The sequence below is a fragment of the Colobus angolensis genome, unplaced genomic scaffold (genome assembly GCF_000951035.1).
Source record: "Colobus angolensis palliatus isolate OR3802 unplaced genomic scaffold, Cang.pa_1.0 Scaffold3, whole genome shotgun sequence".
NCBI lineage: Eukaryota > Metazoa > Chordata > Mammalia > Primates > Cercopithecidae > Colobus > Colobus angolensis.
The window spans coordinates 25,437,020-25,455,363 of NW_012116265.1; the positions used below are offsets into that span (position 1 = coordinate 25,437,020).

The 18,344-nt window shown below is 50.6% G+C and overlaps 1 protein-coding gene across 5 annotated transcripts in view; it reads left to right on the plus strand.

Moving 5' to 3' along the window:
• Window positions 1-18,344, plus strand: part of ACTN1 (actinin, alpha 1) — a 105,913-nt gene that overhangs the window by 63,491 nt on the left and 24,078 nt on the right. For all 5 annotated transcript variants that reach the window (XM_011949693.1, XM_011949694.1, XM_011949691.1 and 2 more), the window contains exons 4-8: window positions 6,461-6,547; window positions 8,684-8,771; window positions 9,346-9,424; window positions 12,939-13,020; window positions 15,105-15,190. In XM_011949693.1, coding sequence (XP_011805083.1) covers window positions 6,461-6,547; window positions 8,684-8,771; window positions 9,346-9,424; window positions 12,939-13,020; window positions 15,105-15,190 — 422 coding nt within the window. The remainder of the gene's footprint in view (window positions 1-6,460; window positions 6,548-8,683; window positions 8,772-9,345; window positions 9,425-12,938; window positions 13,021-15,104; window positions 15,191-18,344) is intronic.

Consider the following 18,344-nt stretch of genomic DNA (forward strand, 5'->3'; position numbering starts at 1 on the left):
CTCGTGATCCACCTGTCTCGGCCTCCCAAAGTGCTGGAATTACAGGCTTGAGCCACCGCGCCCGGCCTGGCAACTAAATTTTAAAAAACAACTTGTTTTTTCTTTAAAGCCTCTACCAAAGCCGGGGAGGAGGGCAGGGAAGGGGAAGGTGGAAGAGAGTAGCGCTCACCGAGTACCAGCTCTGTGTTGCCAGACAGGATGCTTTGCAGGGGCATCTCCTGCTACCGTCACGATGGACTCGTAGGGTGGGTATCGCCAGCCACGTTTTACAGTTAAGGAAACTGAGGCTCAGAAAAGTTGCTAGAGTGGAAGAGTGTCGTCGGTTGAGCCCAGGCTCTGAGCCAGACTGCTTCTATGTGGCAGATCCAGGGTTAAACCTAGGGTTAGGCTCCAGAGCTGAGGCCTCCCTCTTCCTGTCAGTGCTGCCTCCCCGGGTCGGGTCCCAGGACAGAACTTTCACATGGAATTGTCTTCAGTAATGAGATGGTAGACCAAGCCTGCCCCTGCCGTGCTGGCCTCAGGGGTGAGGAGTGAGAGGAACACTAGCGTGAACTCTCATCTCACTGCCGCTGCTGTGCTGGGAAGGTGATTCACCTGGCGGCCTCGGTTTTCCCTTTTCCTTTGACACAGGCCTAGCTTCTCTCAATATTTTGAAAAGGCTCCTTTATTTTTTGTGTTTTGAGGCAGGGTCTCACTTTGTCACCCAGACTAGAGTGCAATGGTGCGATCTTGACTCACTGCAACCTCCGCCTCCCAGGCTCAAGTGATTCTTCTGCTTCAGCCTCCCAAGTAGCTAGGATTACAGGTTCGCGCCACCACGCCTGGCTAATTTTTGTATTTTTAGTACAGATGGGGTTTCACCATGTTGGCCAGGCTGGTCTTGAACTCCTGACCTCAAATGATCCGCCTGCCTCAGCCTTCCAAAGTCCTGGGATTACAGGCATGAGCCCCCGCGCCCAGCCAAAAAGCCTCCTTTAAAATGAGATATTCTTTACCTTCTCCCTGCCCTGAGGAGCCAATGTTTTCAGCTGCGGCTTCCAGGTCTGAAATCATCCACTCCCATCCGGCTGAGCGCTAGGATCATGCCACAGTGGCCGCTCTGCTAAACCAGGAAACTAGATGAGGCAGCAAATGGCATTTTGTGGGCTTTTAAAAGTGAAATGGAGTTTATTGATGTAGATTATAAATAAAAGGTGACAGGCAGATCGCCTGGAATGAGCTCTCCTGGAAGGGGGGCGGGGGAACGTTGCAGGTTTTCCATCCTGGGCTGCTGAAGGCTGTGACTGTGGAGACCAGGTCCAGCAGGGACACCCCTCAGCCCCCCGCCAAAGTCTTTGAATGATTATCATGCAGTGTAAGGACTAAGACCTCTGGCTGACTCCGAAGGGCAGAACCAGGCCCAGAATAGGTACTCTGTTGGGTGGGTGGGCTCTGGATAACATGCAGAGCCTTGGGAAATGGAACCGGGGCTCTGGGAGGGTCATGAGTGTCGTGTCCCTGAAGGTGTGCACATGGAGGCTGGAGACAAGGAACTTCCACACATCAGGGAGAGGTTGGAGCACATCCTTAAGGTCTCCCTTACGATACTTGGTTCTAGAATGCCTAGACTTCATGGAACTGGGACTTGGCCTGGGTGAGTGGTTGGAATGTAGTTAACCAGGGGAAGGAACTCAAAAAGGATTTTGTATTTGAAGGTCTTTGGGCAGGTAGAGCCTGGGGGTTTGGGTGCTGTGAGCGTGGAGGTGGTCTCAGTGAGGTAGCATGTATCTTTAGGATGGAGGGGGCCATGGATGCCGTACCACAGCATTGGTCTGGGAGGTGGTGGCCCCTGGGGTTCTAGTTTCTGTCACATGGAATTTCTGCAGCATTCATTCTGCCATCTGAATACTGAACAGACAACGGTGTCTCTGGAGCGAGAAGGAGGGAGAAACAGGTTCCCAGTAAGCAGGGGATGCAAGCAGCTTCATAGCTCGCCATAGACCAGGAAGGGCAGACGCTGTTAATCTGTCATCAAGATCTTTCCCACGAAGCCCAGTTGTGACTTTGGGGCCCTCCCTTTGGGCCCAACCTTCCAAGCAGTCCCTGTCACAAAGCTGCCTGCGAGATGCGGCATCCCTGCTGCAAACGTTGAGAAGCTGGAGGCCTGGAATACAGGACCTGCCATGCCAGGGAAGGGGAAGGAGAGTGAATGGGATGGGAGTCAGGTGGGAACTGGGGCTGGGCGTACATGGGCTGCTAATTAAGCACACCCTACTCTCTGTGCTCGTGCTTGGCACCTCTGTTTTCTGGAGTGAAACTATGTCTTTGGTGTAAATGAGAATTCAGTAAGCAAAATTCTCTAGGGAGTTTCTGGGGAAGGAGAAGAGGATAAGTAGGCAAGACCCAAGAAAGAAGCCACCTGCCTGTCTCTCAGTCCCTCCAGGAAGGCTCCAAGATGGCAGATCTGCAGGCACTGAGGTCAGGGCCAGCGGGAGTCCCTGAAGTTTGGCCGTGACAGAGTGGGGCAGCATGTGGGGGACCAGGGGAGGGCTAGCATTGCAGTCCCACTCTTAGGAAGGCCAAACCATGGGATTACCGCCAGAGCTTTTTTCTAGGCTTAAAAATTTTTTCCCTTATATTTTAAACACTGTTTATGAAATTTTTTACCTGCTTTTCCCATTTCCCATGTTGAACAGTTTTTCTAAGTTATTAAGCACTCATGATGTAATCGTTAACGGCTGCATTCATTGTCTTTTTTGTTTTGTTTTTGCCACGAGTCTTGCTCTGTTGCTCAGGCTGGAGTGCAGTGGCACGCTCAGCTCACTGCAACCTCCCTCTCCCGGATTCAAGCGATTCTTCTGCCTCAGCCCCATGAGTAGCTGGGATTACAGGCACGTTTCACCATATCTGCCTAATTTCTGTTTTAGTAGAGACGGGGTTTCACCATGTTGGCCAGGCTGGTCTTGAACTCCTGACCTCAAGTGATCTGTCCCACCTTGGCCTCCCAAAGTGTTGGGATTACAGGTGTGAGCCACTGCGCCTGGCCTCATCATCTGTTTGTCGTACTTCATCCCAGGCCTGGGCCCTGCCCTAGAAGAGACTGAGGCCCATTGTGTTCTCAGGGGGCCCAGGCCTGTGTTAGCTCTGCCCATTCCCCCACTTGTGGTTAGTGTTTGTTCACTCATTCATTCACTCAGCAGGTGCTGATGGGGGCTTTCCCTGTGCCAGGCTTCATACTGGACTGTAAGCAATGATGCAAAGTAGGAAGTATTCTTACCCTCAAGGGGCTTACGTTCTAGAGGGGAAAGAGAAAATATGCATGTACACCTGTCAGATGGAGAAAACCAAAGCAGGGAGGAACTTGGGTGGTCAAGGGAGGTGTCCATGACAAGGGGGTATGTGAGTGAAACTGGCAGGAGGCAGGGACAAGCCATGTAGGTATCTAGGGAGGGGGAGCTGCAGGGGGGCCTGAGCAGAGGGGGAGGGGAAGAAAGAGCAAGGGGAAGGGGAACCAGAGGCCCAGGCAGCCAGACCACAAGGGCCTTGCTGGCCACTGGCTTTGACTCTCAGGGAGGTGGGAAGCTGTGGAGGTTTTAGCAGAGGGCGATATGGGGTCTGGGGATTTACTTGGTCATTCTGTGTACTGTGTACATTTGCGAGGTTTCTAGTACGGGGCTGTGATAAATATAGCCTTGCAGCAAGTGCATTCATACAGGAACCTTACTCTGCATTTCCTTTCATTGGCTAGGGATAGATTCCTGGAGATAGAATTTTACTGCCAAAAAGTTGAGCAACTTTAAGATGCATACTCCTTGTGGCCAAATTATTTCCCAGATTAATTGATTAATTTCCCAGAAATTATTATTATTGTTTTTTAAACCAATTTACACTTCTAATGTGGTAGCCTTGCTGACATCAAGGCATGTGGTTTTTCAACTTTGGGTTTTTGTTTTTGTTTTTGTTTTTAAGAGACAGGGTCTTGACTTGCCACGCAGGTTGGAGTGCAGTGGTGCTGTCACAGCTCACTGCAGCCTTGAGCTCCTGGGCTCAACCCCAGTCCTCCTGCCTCAGCCTCCCAAGAAGCTAGGACTACAGGTGTACACCACTGCACCTGGCTAATTTTTTCATTTTTTTGTAGAGACAAGGTCTCCTATGTTGCCCAGGCTGGTCTTGAACTCCTGGACTCAAGCGATCCTCCTACCTTGGCCTCCCAAAGTGCTAGGATTACAGGCATGAGCTACTTCACCCAGCCTAACTTTGTTTTTTAAGTTTGCTGATTTAATAGCATGGGAAGATGATCTTATTTCTTTGATTATAAGTGAGATTGAACATTCTTATGAATTGATTATTTGTATTTCATGTTTTATGATTTTTTGTCTTTTGCCTATTTATTGAGAGTTTAGTGTTTGTCTTTTCAATTTAGATGAACCCTTTAAACCATTAGAAATCACAAATGAAAGTGCTTTTTTTTTAAAATATCAAAGCTTTATGAGCCGATTCCTTTACTTTTTTGTTTTATCTTATTTTTTTGAGAGAGGGTCTCACTTTGTTGCCCAGGGTGGAGTACAGTAGCGCGATCACAGGTCACTGCAGCCTCTGCCTTGGCTCAAGCAATCCTCCCACTTAAGTCTGAATAGCTGGGACTACAGGCACTACCATGCCTATTTAATTTTTGTATTTTTGTAGAGATGGGGTTTTGTCATGTTGCCCAGGCTGGTCTTGAACACCTGGGTTCAAGCAATCCATCTGTCTTGGCCTCCCAAAGTGTTGGGAGTACAGACTTGAGCCACTGCCAGGTCTATGAGCTGATTCTTAATGAGTAGTTCTGCCTCCCCACGATGTGGACTGCAGAATGCTGGCTGGCTGTGTTGCTTAGTAGCAAAAGGGGTTGCATGATGCTACAGCTCTCTGTTTCTCCCCAACCCAAGCGCTTGGATGTGGGACTGTGCTCCCCTGGTGGCTGGGGCTCTGGGAGGGGCATTTTTACTTCCCTGTTTGCAAGAAGGGTTACATCCTATTCCATGGAGAAGTGGACACTTCTTCCTTTGCTCAGCATCCCATGCAGACTCAGTGGGTTACCTGCTCCCCTGGGAGGTGGCTGTGGCCAAGCACCGCTCCATGGACTACACCCTGCTGGTCATGCAGCAGCATACAGTTTTGCCCTCACTTTCGGGAAAGGGGCTAAGATGTCAGAGTATACCGTCCCTAATGGAAATCCACTCTTGTTTCAGGGGTTTGTGGGATGCAAATCCTAGTAGGGTCAGGACTCCCTGGAAATTGATCCTTCTCATGGTTCTGTTGGGTCTCCCCTAAAATTAATGTTGTAGGTAGGAAAAAATAAGATATTCTTTGGGTGCCTTACTCTTAACTGAGCGTGTTTTACCATGGGCCAGATTACTATCTCCTGGTCTGGAAGCAGGTGATGAGGGGGTGTGGAATGTACATTTGAGTATCACTTGTTCAACCACAAGACCATAAATTGCTCCATGTATTGGGCGCCTTAAAATAGGGCTTATTTATGTTGTATTCCCTGCCATTAGGCCTGGTACAGAAAAAAAGAGAAAATCTACTTCATAGAACTTCTAGATTCTAAAACTCTAAAAGGTGCTGCTTACACTAAATATAGTGGGTTATCTGTTAGTTGTGATCTTGAAGCTGTTGTTTGATTTTTTTTTTTTTAAATCTGTTTTAATACCCAAACTAATGGCATTGTGAGGTTGAGTCAGTGGATGGTTCAAAATGGCAATTTACAAAACTTTAAGTTTGTGACTTTCTCTTGATTCCATTGGTTTTTCCACATGTGGGTGGCTATTTTGAGAGCTGTGATTTCCCAGACAGCCCCAGCTCACAGAATTGCCAGAACATTTGTGATTGTTTAGAAATCCTCCCCTCTTCTTCATCAGCTGGGGACACAGATCAGGATTTCAAATGCCCCCTTCTCTGTGGCCTTCCCTGATGTACCCACTGTCTCCAATTAGGATTGATTACACTTTTTTTTTGGTGCCCTAAATAGCACAGTTTATGCATTAACTTTAAGAAACATCCAGGCCAGACATGGTAGCTCATGCCTGTAATTCCAGCACTTTGGAAGGCTAAGGTGGGAGGATCATTTGAACCCAGGAGTTTGAGACCAGCCTGGGCAATATCGTAAGACCCTGTCTCTACAAAAAATGAAAAAATTAGCCGAGTGTGGTGGCCTATCTGTAGTCCCAGCTACCCAGGAAGCTGAGATGGGAGGATTGCTTGAGCCCAGGATTTGGAGGCTGCAGTGAGCCATGATTGCACCACTGCAGTCTAGCTTGGGTGACAGAGCGAAAACCCTGTCTCAGAAACAAACAAGCAAAAATCCGGTTTCCCTCTAGAAGTAGAGCTCTGGAGTCTGATTCCTAGTGTGGGGCATGGAGTGCTGTGGGTGCTGAGGGAGTGTTAATTCTGTCCCCGCCGAGGCCCTTTCTGATGCGTGGTGCTGCTGTTTCTGTAGAAATCGTGGATGGGAATGTGAAGATGACCCTGGGCATGATCTGGACCATCATCCTGCGCTTTGCCATCCAGGACATCTCCGTGGAAGGTGGGTTTCCGCTTTGTTCCATCCTGCCATCACCACCCCGTCTCCCTCCCTGGGCTTCGCCTGGAGAACTCCCACACCCAGGGCAATGGACATTCATCAGGGGCCGTGTCCTAGGCTTCTTGCTCATTTATTGGGCATCAGCCCTCTCTTCCAGTCAATGTAGAAAAAAGAACTATTTGCCATTCTGATTCTCATAGGCGTGTTGGCCCCAGGGAAACTCCCCACTTTGGGAAAGCCCAAGGCTGCCACGGGGAAGTATACTGGAAAACCCACCTGGCTCTTGGGTCGTTCCTCTGAAAGGGTGGGGAAATAGCCGCTGGAAGTGCCAGGAGGGTCGCTAACCCCGTCCTCTACTCTGCTCCCCTAGCACCCTCTAGTGGCCACTTCTCAGATCTACAAGGGCCGTCATGGTCTGGAGAAGTGATCTCTACATTTGGTTCCATACTCGGGCAGTTTTTGAGCTTTATGTCTGCTATGCATGTATTTATCTTGCATAATATTTGTGTATTGCTGTGCATATGATAAAACACACATACTGAAACAAACTTTTACAAGATGAGATGGAGATAATATTTTTAAAATGTTTGTTTTAATGGCATAGACATAAACATTTTTAGTCAAAGGAATTTCTTAATAAAAACAACGTGGATTCAATTCAGTTGCTTTGTGATGGAGATGTTGGTTTGACACTCTGTGATACAGCAATGCAGGGGTCCAAGTTTGGTTTATGGGTACTTGGTATTTAGGGTTGAAGTGGTTGGAAAGAGGGTCATAGTAGTCACCTGGGGTGTGGTTCTTGTTAATGACAGTGGATGTAAATCTATTTCTCAAATAGCCTTCTTGATGATTTTGATTCTTTTGGGTGGACTTCCTGTCAGCTCTGAAGTCATCATTGTGTTACTCTTGTGATTTAGCTGACAAAGAGCTTAAGCTAAGTAGAAGTACTAGCTTTGCCAATTTTTAAATTGTCTGCTTTCGCTTAGGTGGTTATGGTCTTTGTAGGAACCCTTGAATGTCATTTTAAAGTCCATTTTGTGCATTGAAAATAAATGAGATCATTCATGAACCCAGTCCACTGAGTACCTTAACCTCCAATTCACAGGCATGAACACAGGAGTATATTAGTCAGTTTTCACACTGCTGGTAAAGGCATACCCGAGACTGGGTAATTTATAAAGAAAAAGAGTTGTAATGAACTCACAGTTCCACATGGCTGGGGAGGCCTCATAATCATGGCGGAAGGCAAGGAAGAGCAAAGGGACCTTTTACATGGCAGCGGGCAGAGAATGAGAGCCAAGTGAAAGGGGTTTCCCCTTAGAAAACCATCAGATCTCGTGAGACTTATTTGCTACCACGAGAACAGTATGGGGGGGAACCACGCCAACGACTCAATTATCTCCCACTGGGTCCCTCCCACAACACATGGGAATTATGGGAGCTACAATTCAAGATGAGATTTGGGTGGGGACACAGCCAAAGCATATTGGGGGGTAGTGTGGTTTTCAGTCTTTCTTCTGTGCTGGGAGCTCCGTGAGCCCCCTCAGTTGCCTGCCTAACCTCACAGACACGTGGCTCCTTCACACACAGAGGGCAGCAGTATTGATCCATGAAGTAAATATAGGGAGACCTTATTTTTTATTTATTTTTATTTATTTTTTATTTTTTAGATTACAAACAAAATCTGTCTAGGAGTCCTAATGCTTTCTTCTCACTCAGCTGTGTGCACCCTCAGGCTGTGGGATCTCCTGTCTGGAGACCCCTGGATGTGTAGATTTCTCAGATCAATCAAACCTTCCTCCTCAACCTGATAGAGGTTGCTGACTTATTTTGTATCATTACCATTTCTTTGAATAAAAGGAGTAGGGGGAGATAATTCTTGAAGTTGGAAAAACTGTTGTCTCAGAATTTATATGTATAGCACAACTAGCTCTGAAAAGCTTCCCAGCTTGCTTTTTCTGTTTCTCAAATAACTTCTCAAACTTTGTCAAGGGAATAGACTTGATGGCCAGGGCTCCTCCTTCAGCCCTCTGAAGGAGGGTTGGCATCAAGGGGTCACAGTGGGGCCTCCATCAGCCGGCATCCCTTCCTCCACCGAGTCAGCCCTCTGACCTCGCTGCCCGGTCCCCTTCCCCACAGAGACTTCAGCCAAGGAAGGGCTGCTCCTGTGGTGTCAGAGAAAGACGGCCCCTTACAAAAATGTCAACATCCAGAACTTCCACATAAGGTGAGTGCTGGGGGCTGAGGGGCTCTCGCAGAACCAGGCTGCCTCCCCCGGGAGCTCCCAGACCCCCCACCCCCACCCCTTGACTGGGTCAGTCTCAGCTTTAGAACCAAGTGGAGACTGTTGGTGGAAGAAGTAGCTTTCCTTGGGAAGGGGGTGCCACCATCCCTCTGAATCCCCCCATCTCTCTCCCTGCAGTGTCTTAGGGCTGCTGCCTGATATAACTTTGGTTGATGCTTTTGCTACTGGGAGCGTCCCCAAGGAAATTGTCCAGGAAGTCCCAGCCCAGGGCTCTGGAACAGCAGACTAGGGCCGTGGGCCTTGGTTGGGGGTAGGGCTGGATATGGCAGGTTTATCTCAACCTGCCAACCCCGCCACAAAGTCTTGACCCCAGTGCCTGGGATTGTGGCAGGAACAAATGTCCCTTCCCATCCTGTCTTCTAACTCCTGCTCCAGAAAGCTCTGTGTTCATCTCTCTGGAGTCCAGGAGGCCCCTGCTTTGCCCTGGTTAGTGCTTGGCTGCCCGTTTGTTCAGCCTCATTTACCAGCCTACCCCTTCTTCTCTCTCCCCGGGCAGTTGGAAGGATGGCCTCGGCTTCTGTGCCTTGATCCACCGACACCGGCCCGAGCTGATTGACTATGGGAAGCTGCGGAAGGTATGTGTGCCCACCTGACCTCCCACTTTGGGTCCCTGGCAGGTGGGGTGGGAAAAGAGCAGGACTAGGACCCTTTCCATGTCAGTCCATGGTCCAACCCGAGTGGGGTTGGCCTCTTAGAATAGCCAGACAGAGCTCCAACTGAAAGTGAAGAGAAAAACACCTTCCCTGTTAGGGCAACGTCATTAGCCTTGTGCATGGTGTGTGTTCTTGCACACATACACAGCCCACCAGGAAAAATATCACAGCTGTGGCAGCAGCTTTGTCAGAGGGATGGAATGGTACATAACGTTTCTCCTTTCTGTTTTTCCGGGACTTGTAAAGAGGAGACACATATTCTAAGAGACAGTTCATCCCCGCCTTGTCCTTGACTTCCTGTGCAGTCCTGGGCAGCTTATCCTATCCATGGATTTGGTTTCCTTTATTGCTGAAGTTTGGCTGGGGGATTTTCTTTTGGTTTCACTCCCGCCTTCAGCATGAAGCTGCAGTGATTCTTCTTGAGTGGATGTGTGGAGTGGGGACAGATGTGGGAGTGGGAGCTGTGTTTCTAGCCTCATGGTGGTTCTCAGTGTCTGAGCTGGTTGGATGACACTGCCCTGGACCTTGGAGAAACCTGTCCTGGACCCTCTGACCACACTCTCCAGGTTTCCTCCTGGACCCTCTGACCACACTCTCCAGGTTTCCTCCTGGACCCTCTGACCATACTCTGCAAGTTCCCTCCTGGACCCTCTAACCACACTCTCCAGGTTCCCTCCTGGACCCTCTGACCATACTCTGCAAGTTCCCTCTTGGTCCATCTTGGTGCCAAGAGGCCGCAATGGCTTGGCCATCCTGGGAAAGGCCCTTCCCAAGCCCCCAGTTGGTGACTTGGAGTTGGGGTTGGAATGTCGCCTATCTGTGCTCAAATCTCTTGGCAAGGGAGGCTTCAAGGAGTGGCTGGACTTGTGTGTCTCTACTTCACCTTGACGCTGGAGAACACAGTGTTCAGTGTAGCTCTTGCCTTGCCTGGGCCTCCAGGAAGGGCGTCTTTCTTCTCAGTGGCCAGAAGAGGTCTAGTATTGCTGGGGCAGGAGCTGCTGTGCAACTCGTGGTGGTGGCAGGTCCTTTGCTGCGGGCGAGTGGTTAGCAAGCTGCCAAAAATGATTTTGAGGGAGGGAAGGAGCAGATTCCTACTTGCTTCCCTGTACTGCGCCCTGCCTCCTCCAGTCCCCCACACACTGCCCCGTCACCTGAAGCTTGGGGCTGAGGCCTCTGTCCACTGGAAGGGCCCATTTGCTGAAGGAGAGGAGCCACAGCAGGGGCCAGCCCTTCCCCAGCTAACCTCCTGGGGGCAGAGGATCCTTGGCCCACTTCCTCAGCTGCTTTGCAAGGAAAAAAAAAAAAGAGAGGAACTTCCTGTCCTGCTGGGAAGCTGTGTGGCCAAATCAAACGTGGCCAAGGGGGAATATCCTAGAGGTGGCAGTTTTCTCTCTTTTTTTTTTTTTTTTGAGACGGAGTCTTGCTCTGTCGCCCAGGCTGGAGTGCAGTGGCCGGATCTCAGCTCACTGCAACCTCCGCCTCCTGGGTTCACGCCATTCTCTCGCCTCAGCCTCCTGAGTAGCTGGGACCACAGGCGCCCGCCACCTTGCCTGGCTAATTTTTTATATTTTTAGTAGAGATGGGGTTTCGCCGTGTTAGCCAGGATGGTCTCGATCTCCTGACCTCGTGATCCACCCGTCTCGGCCTCCCAAAGTGCTGGGATTACAGGCTTGAGCCACCGCGCCCGGCTCAGTTTTCTCTTTCGAAGGCATCATCACCACTTCCTATTCAGCTGATGGGCTTTGGTGACAGGTGTGCACGTATCTCTGTCCCTGCTTGAGTATGCTGGGGTGTCAGTGGCCAGTTCATCCACAGCTGTTGGACATCCCCACATAAAGGGGTCTGTGCTGACCGTGGCTCTGGAGCCCCCTCCCTTACTCTGAAGAATTTGGAAGCATCAGCCATTTGGGAGGTGAAAGTCCAGGGGTTCTTTCTGATACCCAGTTAGTGCCCTCCCACACACTATCCCTCTCTGTCTTTTTATTTATTTCTGCCAATTTCTCCCTGTTTCGCTGTCTCTGTCTCCCCTTCTGTTTTTTTATTTTTATTTATTTATTTTTTGAGACGGAGTTTCACTATTGTCGCCCAGGCTGGAGTGCAATGGAGTGATCTCTACTCACTGCAACCTCTGCCTCCCGGGTTCAGGTGATTCTCCTGCTTCAGCCTCCTGAGTAGCTGGGATTACAGGCGCGCACCACCATGCCTAGCTAATTTTGTATTTTGAATAGAGATGGGGTTTCGCTATGTTGGTCAGGCTGGTCTCGAACTCACGACCTCAGGTGATCCACCCGTCTTGGCCTCCCAAAGTGCTGGGATTATAGGTGTGAGCCACCATGCCCAGCCTTTTTTTTTTTTTTTTTTTTTTTGAGACATAGTCTTGCTGTGTTGCCCAGGCAAGAGTGCAATGATTCTCCCAAAGTACTGGGATTACAGGCATGAGCCAGTGCGCCCAGCCTGCGTCCTTTGTGTCTGGCTTATTTCACTTAGCATAACATTCTCAAAGTTCATCCATGTTGCAGTGTTTGTCAGAATTTCCCTCCCTGCTAAGGCTGAATAATATTCCGTTGGGCGTATGCCCATGTTCTGCTTATCTGTTCATCCATCTATGGGGACTGGGGTTGCTTCTACCTCCTGGCTACTGTGAATAATGCTGCTGTGGACAGTGGAGGTATAAAAGTCTCTTTGAGAACCTGCTTTCAATTCTTTTGAATATCTCCCCACAAGTGGAATTGTAGGACCATGTAATCCCATGTTTAATTTTTTGAGGAGCCACCATCCTGTTCTTACAGCAGCTGTACCATTTGACATTCCACCTACGTTTATGTTGCATTCATCGCACAAGGATTACAGCTTCTCAACATCCTTGCCAATCCCTGCTAAGTGTTCTTGAGAAGGTAGCAGAAGCCAGAAGAGTCCAAAGCTGTGGCTATTTAAAGGAGCCTCCAAATTTCATGGAATGTGAGCACCAGAGGGGTCCTGCTCCAAATCTTGACTAGTCTAGAGTTTAGAGCTCCCTACTCCAACTCTTGAGTTATGGGTGGAAAAGCTAAGGTCAGGTTATCCACCCACGAGTCCCGCTGGTGGGAGGCAGAGCTGAAAACAGAAGCCAAGATGGATGGTGAATAGGCCAGTGCCCTGCTCCTAGCACACATTTCTTAGGAACTCCTTCCTACTCCCGACGCAGGCTGCAGACTACTTCGCCCCATTTCCCTGACAATTTGAAGCTTGAAGGGGGAAAGAGAATGCTTTAAACCTCCAACCAGTGAGCCCCAGTGGTGAGACCAGCCTTCCACATCTGGAACTGTCCCCTGAGGATCGAGCTGGGGCTGGGAGAAAGTTGCTCTGCTCCCCAGTTTGGGTGGCCACCCAATTGGGAGTAGCCAGTGACTTGCTGTGGCTCTCACTTTATCATCCCTTCCTCCTTTTCTCCCTCTAGGATGATCCACTCACAAATCTGAATACAGCTTTTGATGTGGCAGAGAAGTACCTGGATATCCCCAAGATGCTGGATGCCGAAGGTGAAAGTCGCTTTCTTTCTGTGTCTCTTGCCCATCCCCCCCGTCACTCAGTGGCTAAGAAGGGGTGGACCCCAGCAGTCCAGGGCTGGACAGGAGCAGGGCCTGGTCTTCTGGGACTGCATTTGAGGAGCATGGGGATCACAGCCTCTTGGGGATTCTTCCATCGTCCCCTGAGCTTTGGAGGGAGAGGTGTTAGCTGATTCTGCAAAGGGCTTAGGGGCTGTTCTTGCATCGATTGCCTGAGGATGGGTCTCGTCTTTGCCTTGGAGTCAGGGTAGCAGGTGCTGGGGTGCGGGGAAGTGTGCCCTTGTTGTCCGACACAGTTTGGGATGGGAAGTTTCTCTTGCTGAGAGGTGCACTGTCCTAACCCTCTGAGCCTTGGGCGGTCTCTGGACGGCTGAGCTTAGCATCTCCTTATGCCCCAGCTATGACTGGGGCTGACTGGACATGGTGTTTGCTCTCATCTATAACCCTGGCTTCCTTCTAGCATCTTCTGAGGAGGGTGCTAGAGAACTATGGCTTGGACTTTCTCAGTGGTGGAAGTGTCCAGTTCTGACCTTGCTGGGCAGATCCCAGCCAGAGGAAGTGGCTCCATGTGGGGTAGGGAAGGAAGGAGGGGGCCTAAGTTGAGTGTTGACTTTTATGTTCCTCACCAAGGCCTTGGTGTCCCGAATGCTGCTAACCAGGACACCTGGATGGGGACAGGTTCAGGGTTTGACACTAGAACATCCTTACCAAAGATTGGGCCTGGGGCTGGACACCCAGCTCTTCCTGGCCGCTGACCCCGCCATTGCCCCTCTCCCCATGCAGAGCATCTCGGATGGGGTGAGCAGGGGCTGTAGGGGGAAGGGAGGCATCTGGGAGCATAGGGGCCTGTGGGTTCATGAAGCCAGGGCTGGCAGCTCCAGGCTGGGGTCAGGCTGGGTCTTCTTGTCCCATCTCTGTGCTTGCCCCTTGGGAGGAGCCTGACGCACCATGGCCACTTCCCTGTGTGCTCTCCTTGGCCCCACCTACTCAGTGCTGAGGGGCTAGAAAAGGGTTATGGGGACAGGAAAAGACCGCAGTGGGGTCCACACTGCTCCCTGCCCTTCTGCCCCCCAGTGGCTTTTTTTTTTTTTTTTTTTGAGATGGGGTCTCCCTGTGTCACCCAGGCTGGAATGCTGCTCACTGCAACCTCCACCTCCCAGGTTCAAGCGATTCTCCTGCCTCAGCCTCCCGAGTAGCTGGGATTACAGGCACACACCAATGGCTAATTTTTATATTTTTAGTAGAGACGGGGTTTCACCAAGTTGGCCAGGCTGGTCTCGAACTTCTGGCCTCAAGTGATCTGCCTGCCTTGGCCTCCCAAAGCCACCAGTAGCTTTTAAAATTTCAAAAATGTCATGAGGAAAATTTTCAAACACATAAAAACCCAGGCAAAAGCAGAAAGAATAGCATGATGACCTTTCCAATTTCCATCATCCAGATAGAATGGCTACTGAGGTCTTGCCACACTTTGTTTTTTTCTTATTTCTTGGTTGGAGTATCTTAAAGCAATTCTGAGATATCACATCATTTTACTACTGCATGCTTCTGAATACATACCTTAAAAATAGAGTTATTTTCTTAGGCAACAATGAAGTTTTCACATTTAGCAAATTGATAATTCCATTTGATACCCAGTTCATAATGAAATTTCCGTAATTACCTATGACATTTCTTTGAGGGTTGGTTTGTTTTAATCAAAATCTGAACAAGGTCCATGCTGGCATTCGGTTGTGTTTCTGACAGCTTTTCCCATGTCTAGGACTTCTCTCCCCGCTTTGACCCCTTTTAGTCCTGCCATTGAACTTGTTACAGAAATGGGGCCACTGTCCTGTAGCAAGTTCCTTATCCTGGGTTTGTCTGCCTCTTTGGGACTTCATTTCACGTGTTCCTCTACTTACATTCCCATAAGCGCAAGTTGATGCCAGAGGCTGGTTAGATTCGGGCTCCACATTTTGGCAAGAAGACTTGGTGGTGCTGTGAGCTTCTTTCTGCATCACATTGGGGGTGTATGGTGTTCTTGGAACCAGCTGGCTTTAACTCCAGATTTTTCTTGACAGACATCGTTGGAACTGCCCGACCGGATGAGAAAGCCATCATGACTTACGTGTCTAGCTTCTACCACGCCTTCTCTGGAGCCCAGAAGGTACCCGGGGCCCCCTGCTCCTTCCATGCCCAGCACACCTCCTGCTGGACCCCAAACTATGTCCTCCTGCCTGCCTCCACCTCTCCTGGTGACAGGTATCTGGATGGTCTGGTCTCTCAGACAGAGGCAGCCCCTGGTTCTGAAGTGGCATGTTGTTCTTACCTGGCTCCTCTCCCACCCCACACCTCTCTCTCTCATCTTCTACTGTTAACAAGAAAATTGGGCAGCACCCCACTTTCTGGGACCCAGATGACTGGCTTAAGCAGGAAGGGCTGTGTGCATGAGGCAGCCCGGGAGGTTCTGGAAGGCTGGAAGGTAAACAGGAGCAGCCCTTCCATGCCCAGGTCTGTTGAAGCCACTGGCTTGACAGAGCAGCTGGAGTTCCCTTAGAAGGGCAATGCTGGGAGGCAACTCCAGCCTTCACTTACCCACTTGCAAAGGCATCATAAAGCCCCACCTTTGTCCTGCTCATGGGCATGACTTAGCAGATCTGTCCTCAGCCCCTTTGGGCTCTAGTGCCTTCTCCTGTATCCTGCCTGGGACTCCCATGCAGCCATGCTGCACTCTGTGTTCTCAGACATAAGCAGAACCTCTGGGAGGAATGGAGAGGGGGTGGGCAGCTGTGAGCCCCTTCAAGTGTCCTGGCCCAGTTTTGCTCTGGGAGGCCTGAGGTTAAAGTTCAGTTGTGCAGGTTCCACACCACACAGGGGTACCATGACTAAAGGGTACTGTTTATGCTGCGGACATTGAAGATTTGAAGGTTTTCATCACCAGGCTTAGGCAGCACACACCCCCTCCCCCAGACCTCCCTGGTAGGCAGGACCCTAGAGGAAGCACAACATCACCATGTCCACAGAACCTTCATGTCTCATGCAGATCTCCCACCCTCCACATGGCATCTGAGCGACCATCTGAAAATGCATGATAAGGCCGGGTGTGGTGGCTCACGCCTGTAATCCCAGCACTTTGGGAGGCTGAGGCGGGTGGATCACTTGAGGCCAGGAGTTCGAGACGAGCCTGGCCAACATTGTGAAACTCCTTCTCTACTAAAAATACAAAAATTAGCCAGGTATGGTGGCGTGCGCCTGTAATCCCAGCTTTTCAGGAGGCTGAGGCCGGAGAATCGCTTGAACCTGAGAGGCGGAGGTTGCAGTGAGCCAACATTGTGCCACTGCACTCCAGCCTAGGTGACAGAGTGAGACTCTGTCTCAAAAAACAAAACAAAACAAAGCAAAAAACAACCACAAAACAAAAAAATGCATGATGGGAGCCCCCGCCCTCTCCCACCTCTCCTGTGCCGTCCCTGCCTCAGACTCTGCTCACCTCCCACCCACTCCCTCCCCTGCGGTCTCATTTTTTCTCTTTCTGCTCATTCCTTCCTTTTCTGTCTGTCCGTCTGTCTTGTGTCCTCTTTCCGTCCACCATGGCTGTTTGGGTTTATTCTGTGCTGCTACCGCTGCCTACTTTCTCCTCTCAACCTCTTCTCCTTCTCTGTGCAGATGTGTAGGCACGCTAAGGCCGGATGGGAAGGCCGTGTGACCTAATGTTTCATGTCACGGCCACGCCTTCTCGGGTGCGCAGAAGGTGAGCTCTCCCTCGGCCTCCTCCACTCTCCCCTCTTGCCCATCTCTTCCGTCCTCCCTGGACACTCCAGCAGCAGGCTCTGGGATGGAAGGAGGGACTAGAGAAGCCCCTCCTTCTCTTGCAGGGGGACAGTACTCTGAACTTTGGCCAGGACACTTGAAGATGCCAGAGAACCCCAGCCTCTGAATGACCTCCTGTGTCTCTGTCCCTATGCCATGGGCATAGCGGATACCACAAGCAAGAAAGAAGCTTGTGGTCTCAGCTTCTTCCCTGCAGCCCGCATCAATAGCCCTTATCCCAGGCAGCACAGCTCTTGGCAGTGCTTGCTATTTCCTTAAACATCCAGGACCTCTTCCCTCTTTCTCTCCCTCCTTCCTGCTTGAGCAAGGCCATCCTCGCAAATTTAGCCAGCAGCCAGAGCAGGGAGAGGTCTTCCTGCCTTCTCCAGGGAGTCCAGACCAGAGCCCTGCCTGATGCTTCTCAACCAGGCTGCCATGGACAGTTGTGCAGGTTGCAGACTACCCACGAGTGCCATGTGTGTGCAGTGGATGACGGAGATTTGAATGTTGATTACTAAAGTGATCCTACAGATGGCGGTGAAAATGTCTTCTAACAAAATCAGTAGGACATTTTCCCAGTAGAAGTGCCCTTGGGGAAGAGGTGAAAAATGATCCAGAGACACCATATGAGCTGGCAGAAGCCCTGTTCCCTGCCTGGTTGGGCGTCCAAGACCCTCCTGAACTTCCTTCCAGGGCTCACTGGTGTGGACCAGAGACAGGAGAGCAGCTCCATCTGGAGGCTCCTTCTCACAGGTGTCCCCCCAGCCTGCCCAGCCCCTCTCAGCCTCTCCTCTGGCCTTCCTTCTGCTTCCTCTTTGTCCTTCTCACCTCTCCTGCTGCTGTTCCTGTGCCCCCTCCCTTTGCCCCTCGTGGCCAGGGTGTGAGCAGCTTCTCTCCCTTGCCTTGATTGGCCTCCTGGTCCGATAGCCGCAGGTGTGTGCACCTGCCCGTGTCCATGGTCAGGCTGAGCTCTCTGCTATGGTCTTTTCCCCTCCTCCCAAAGCTCCTTCCCCCTCTTCCAGTCTCTCCCCTTCTCCTTCAGGGGTCTGTCCCGGGCTTCATGCCCATCGATGCTGGCCTTCCCTGTCTCTGAAGCCTTCACTGTGTCCTGGCTGGTGACAAAACTTGGAAGGGAGTGTGAGATGCGTGTGGGTGTAGGGGGTATGAAGTGGGTGTGTGTGGTGTGTATGGGTATGCGGGGTTCTGAGGAGTGTGTGGTTTGCAATATGTGTGGTGTGAGGGATGTGGTGGGTGAGATATGGGGTGTGTGTGAGGTGTGTGTGTATGGTATGGATGTGTGTGTGGTATGTGTATGGGGGGGTGTGGTGTGTGAGGTGTGTGTGGTGTGTGTATGGGGGGTGTGGAGTGTGTGTAAGGTGTGTGTCTGAGGGGTGTGGGGAATGTGTGGAAGGGTGTAGTGTGTGAGGTGTGTGTGTATGAGGGTGTATGGGGTGTGGGGACTGTGGTGTGTGAGGTGTGTGTGTATGAGGGTGTATGGGGTGTGGGGACTG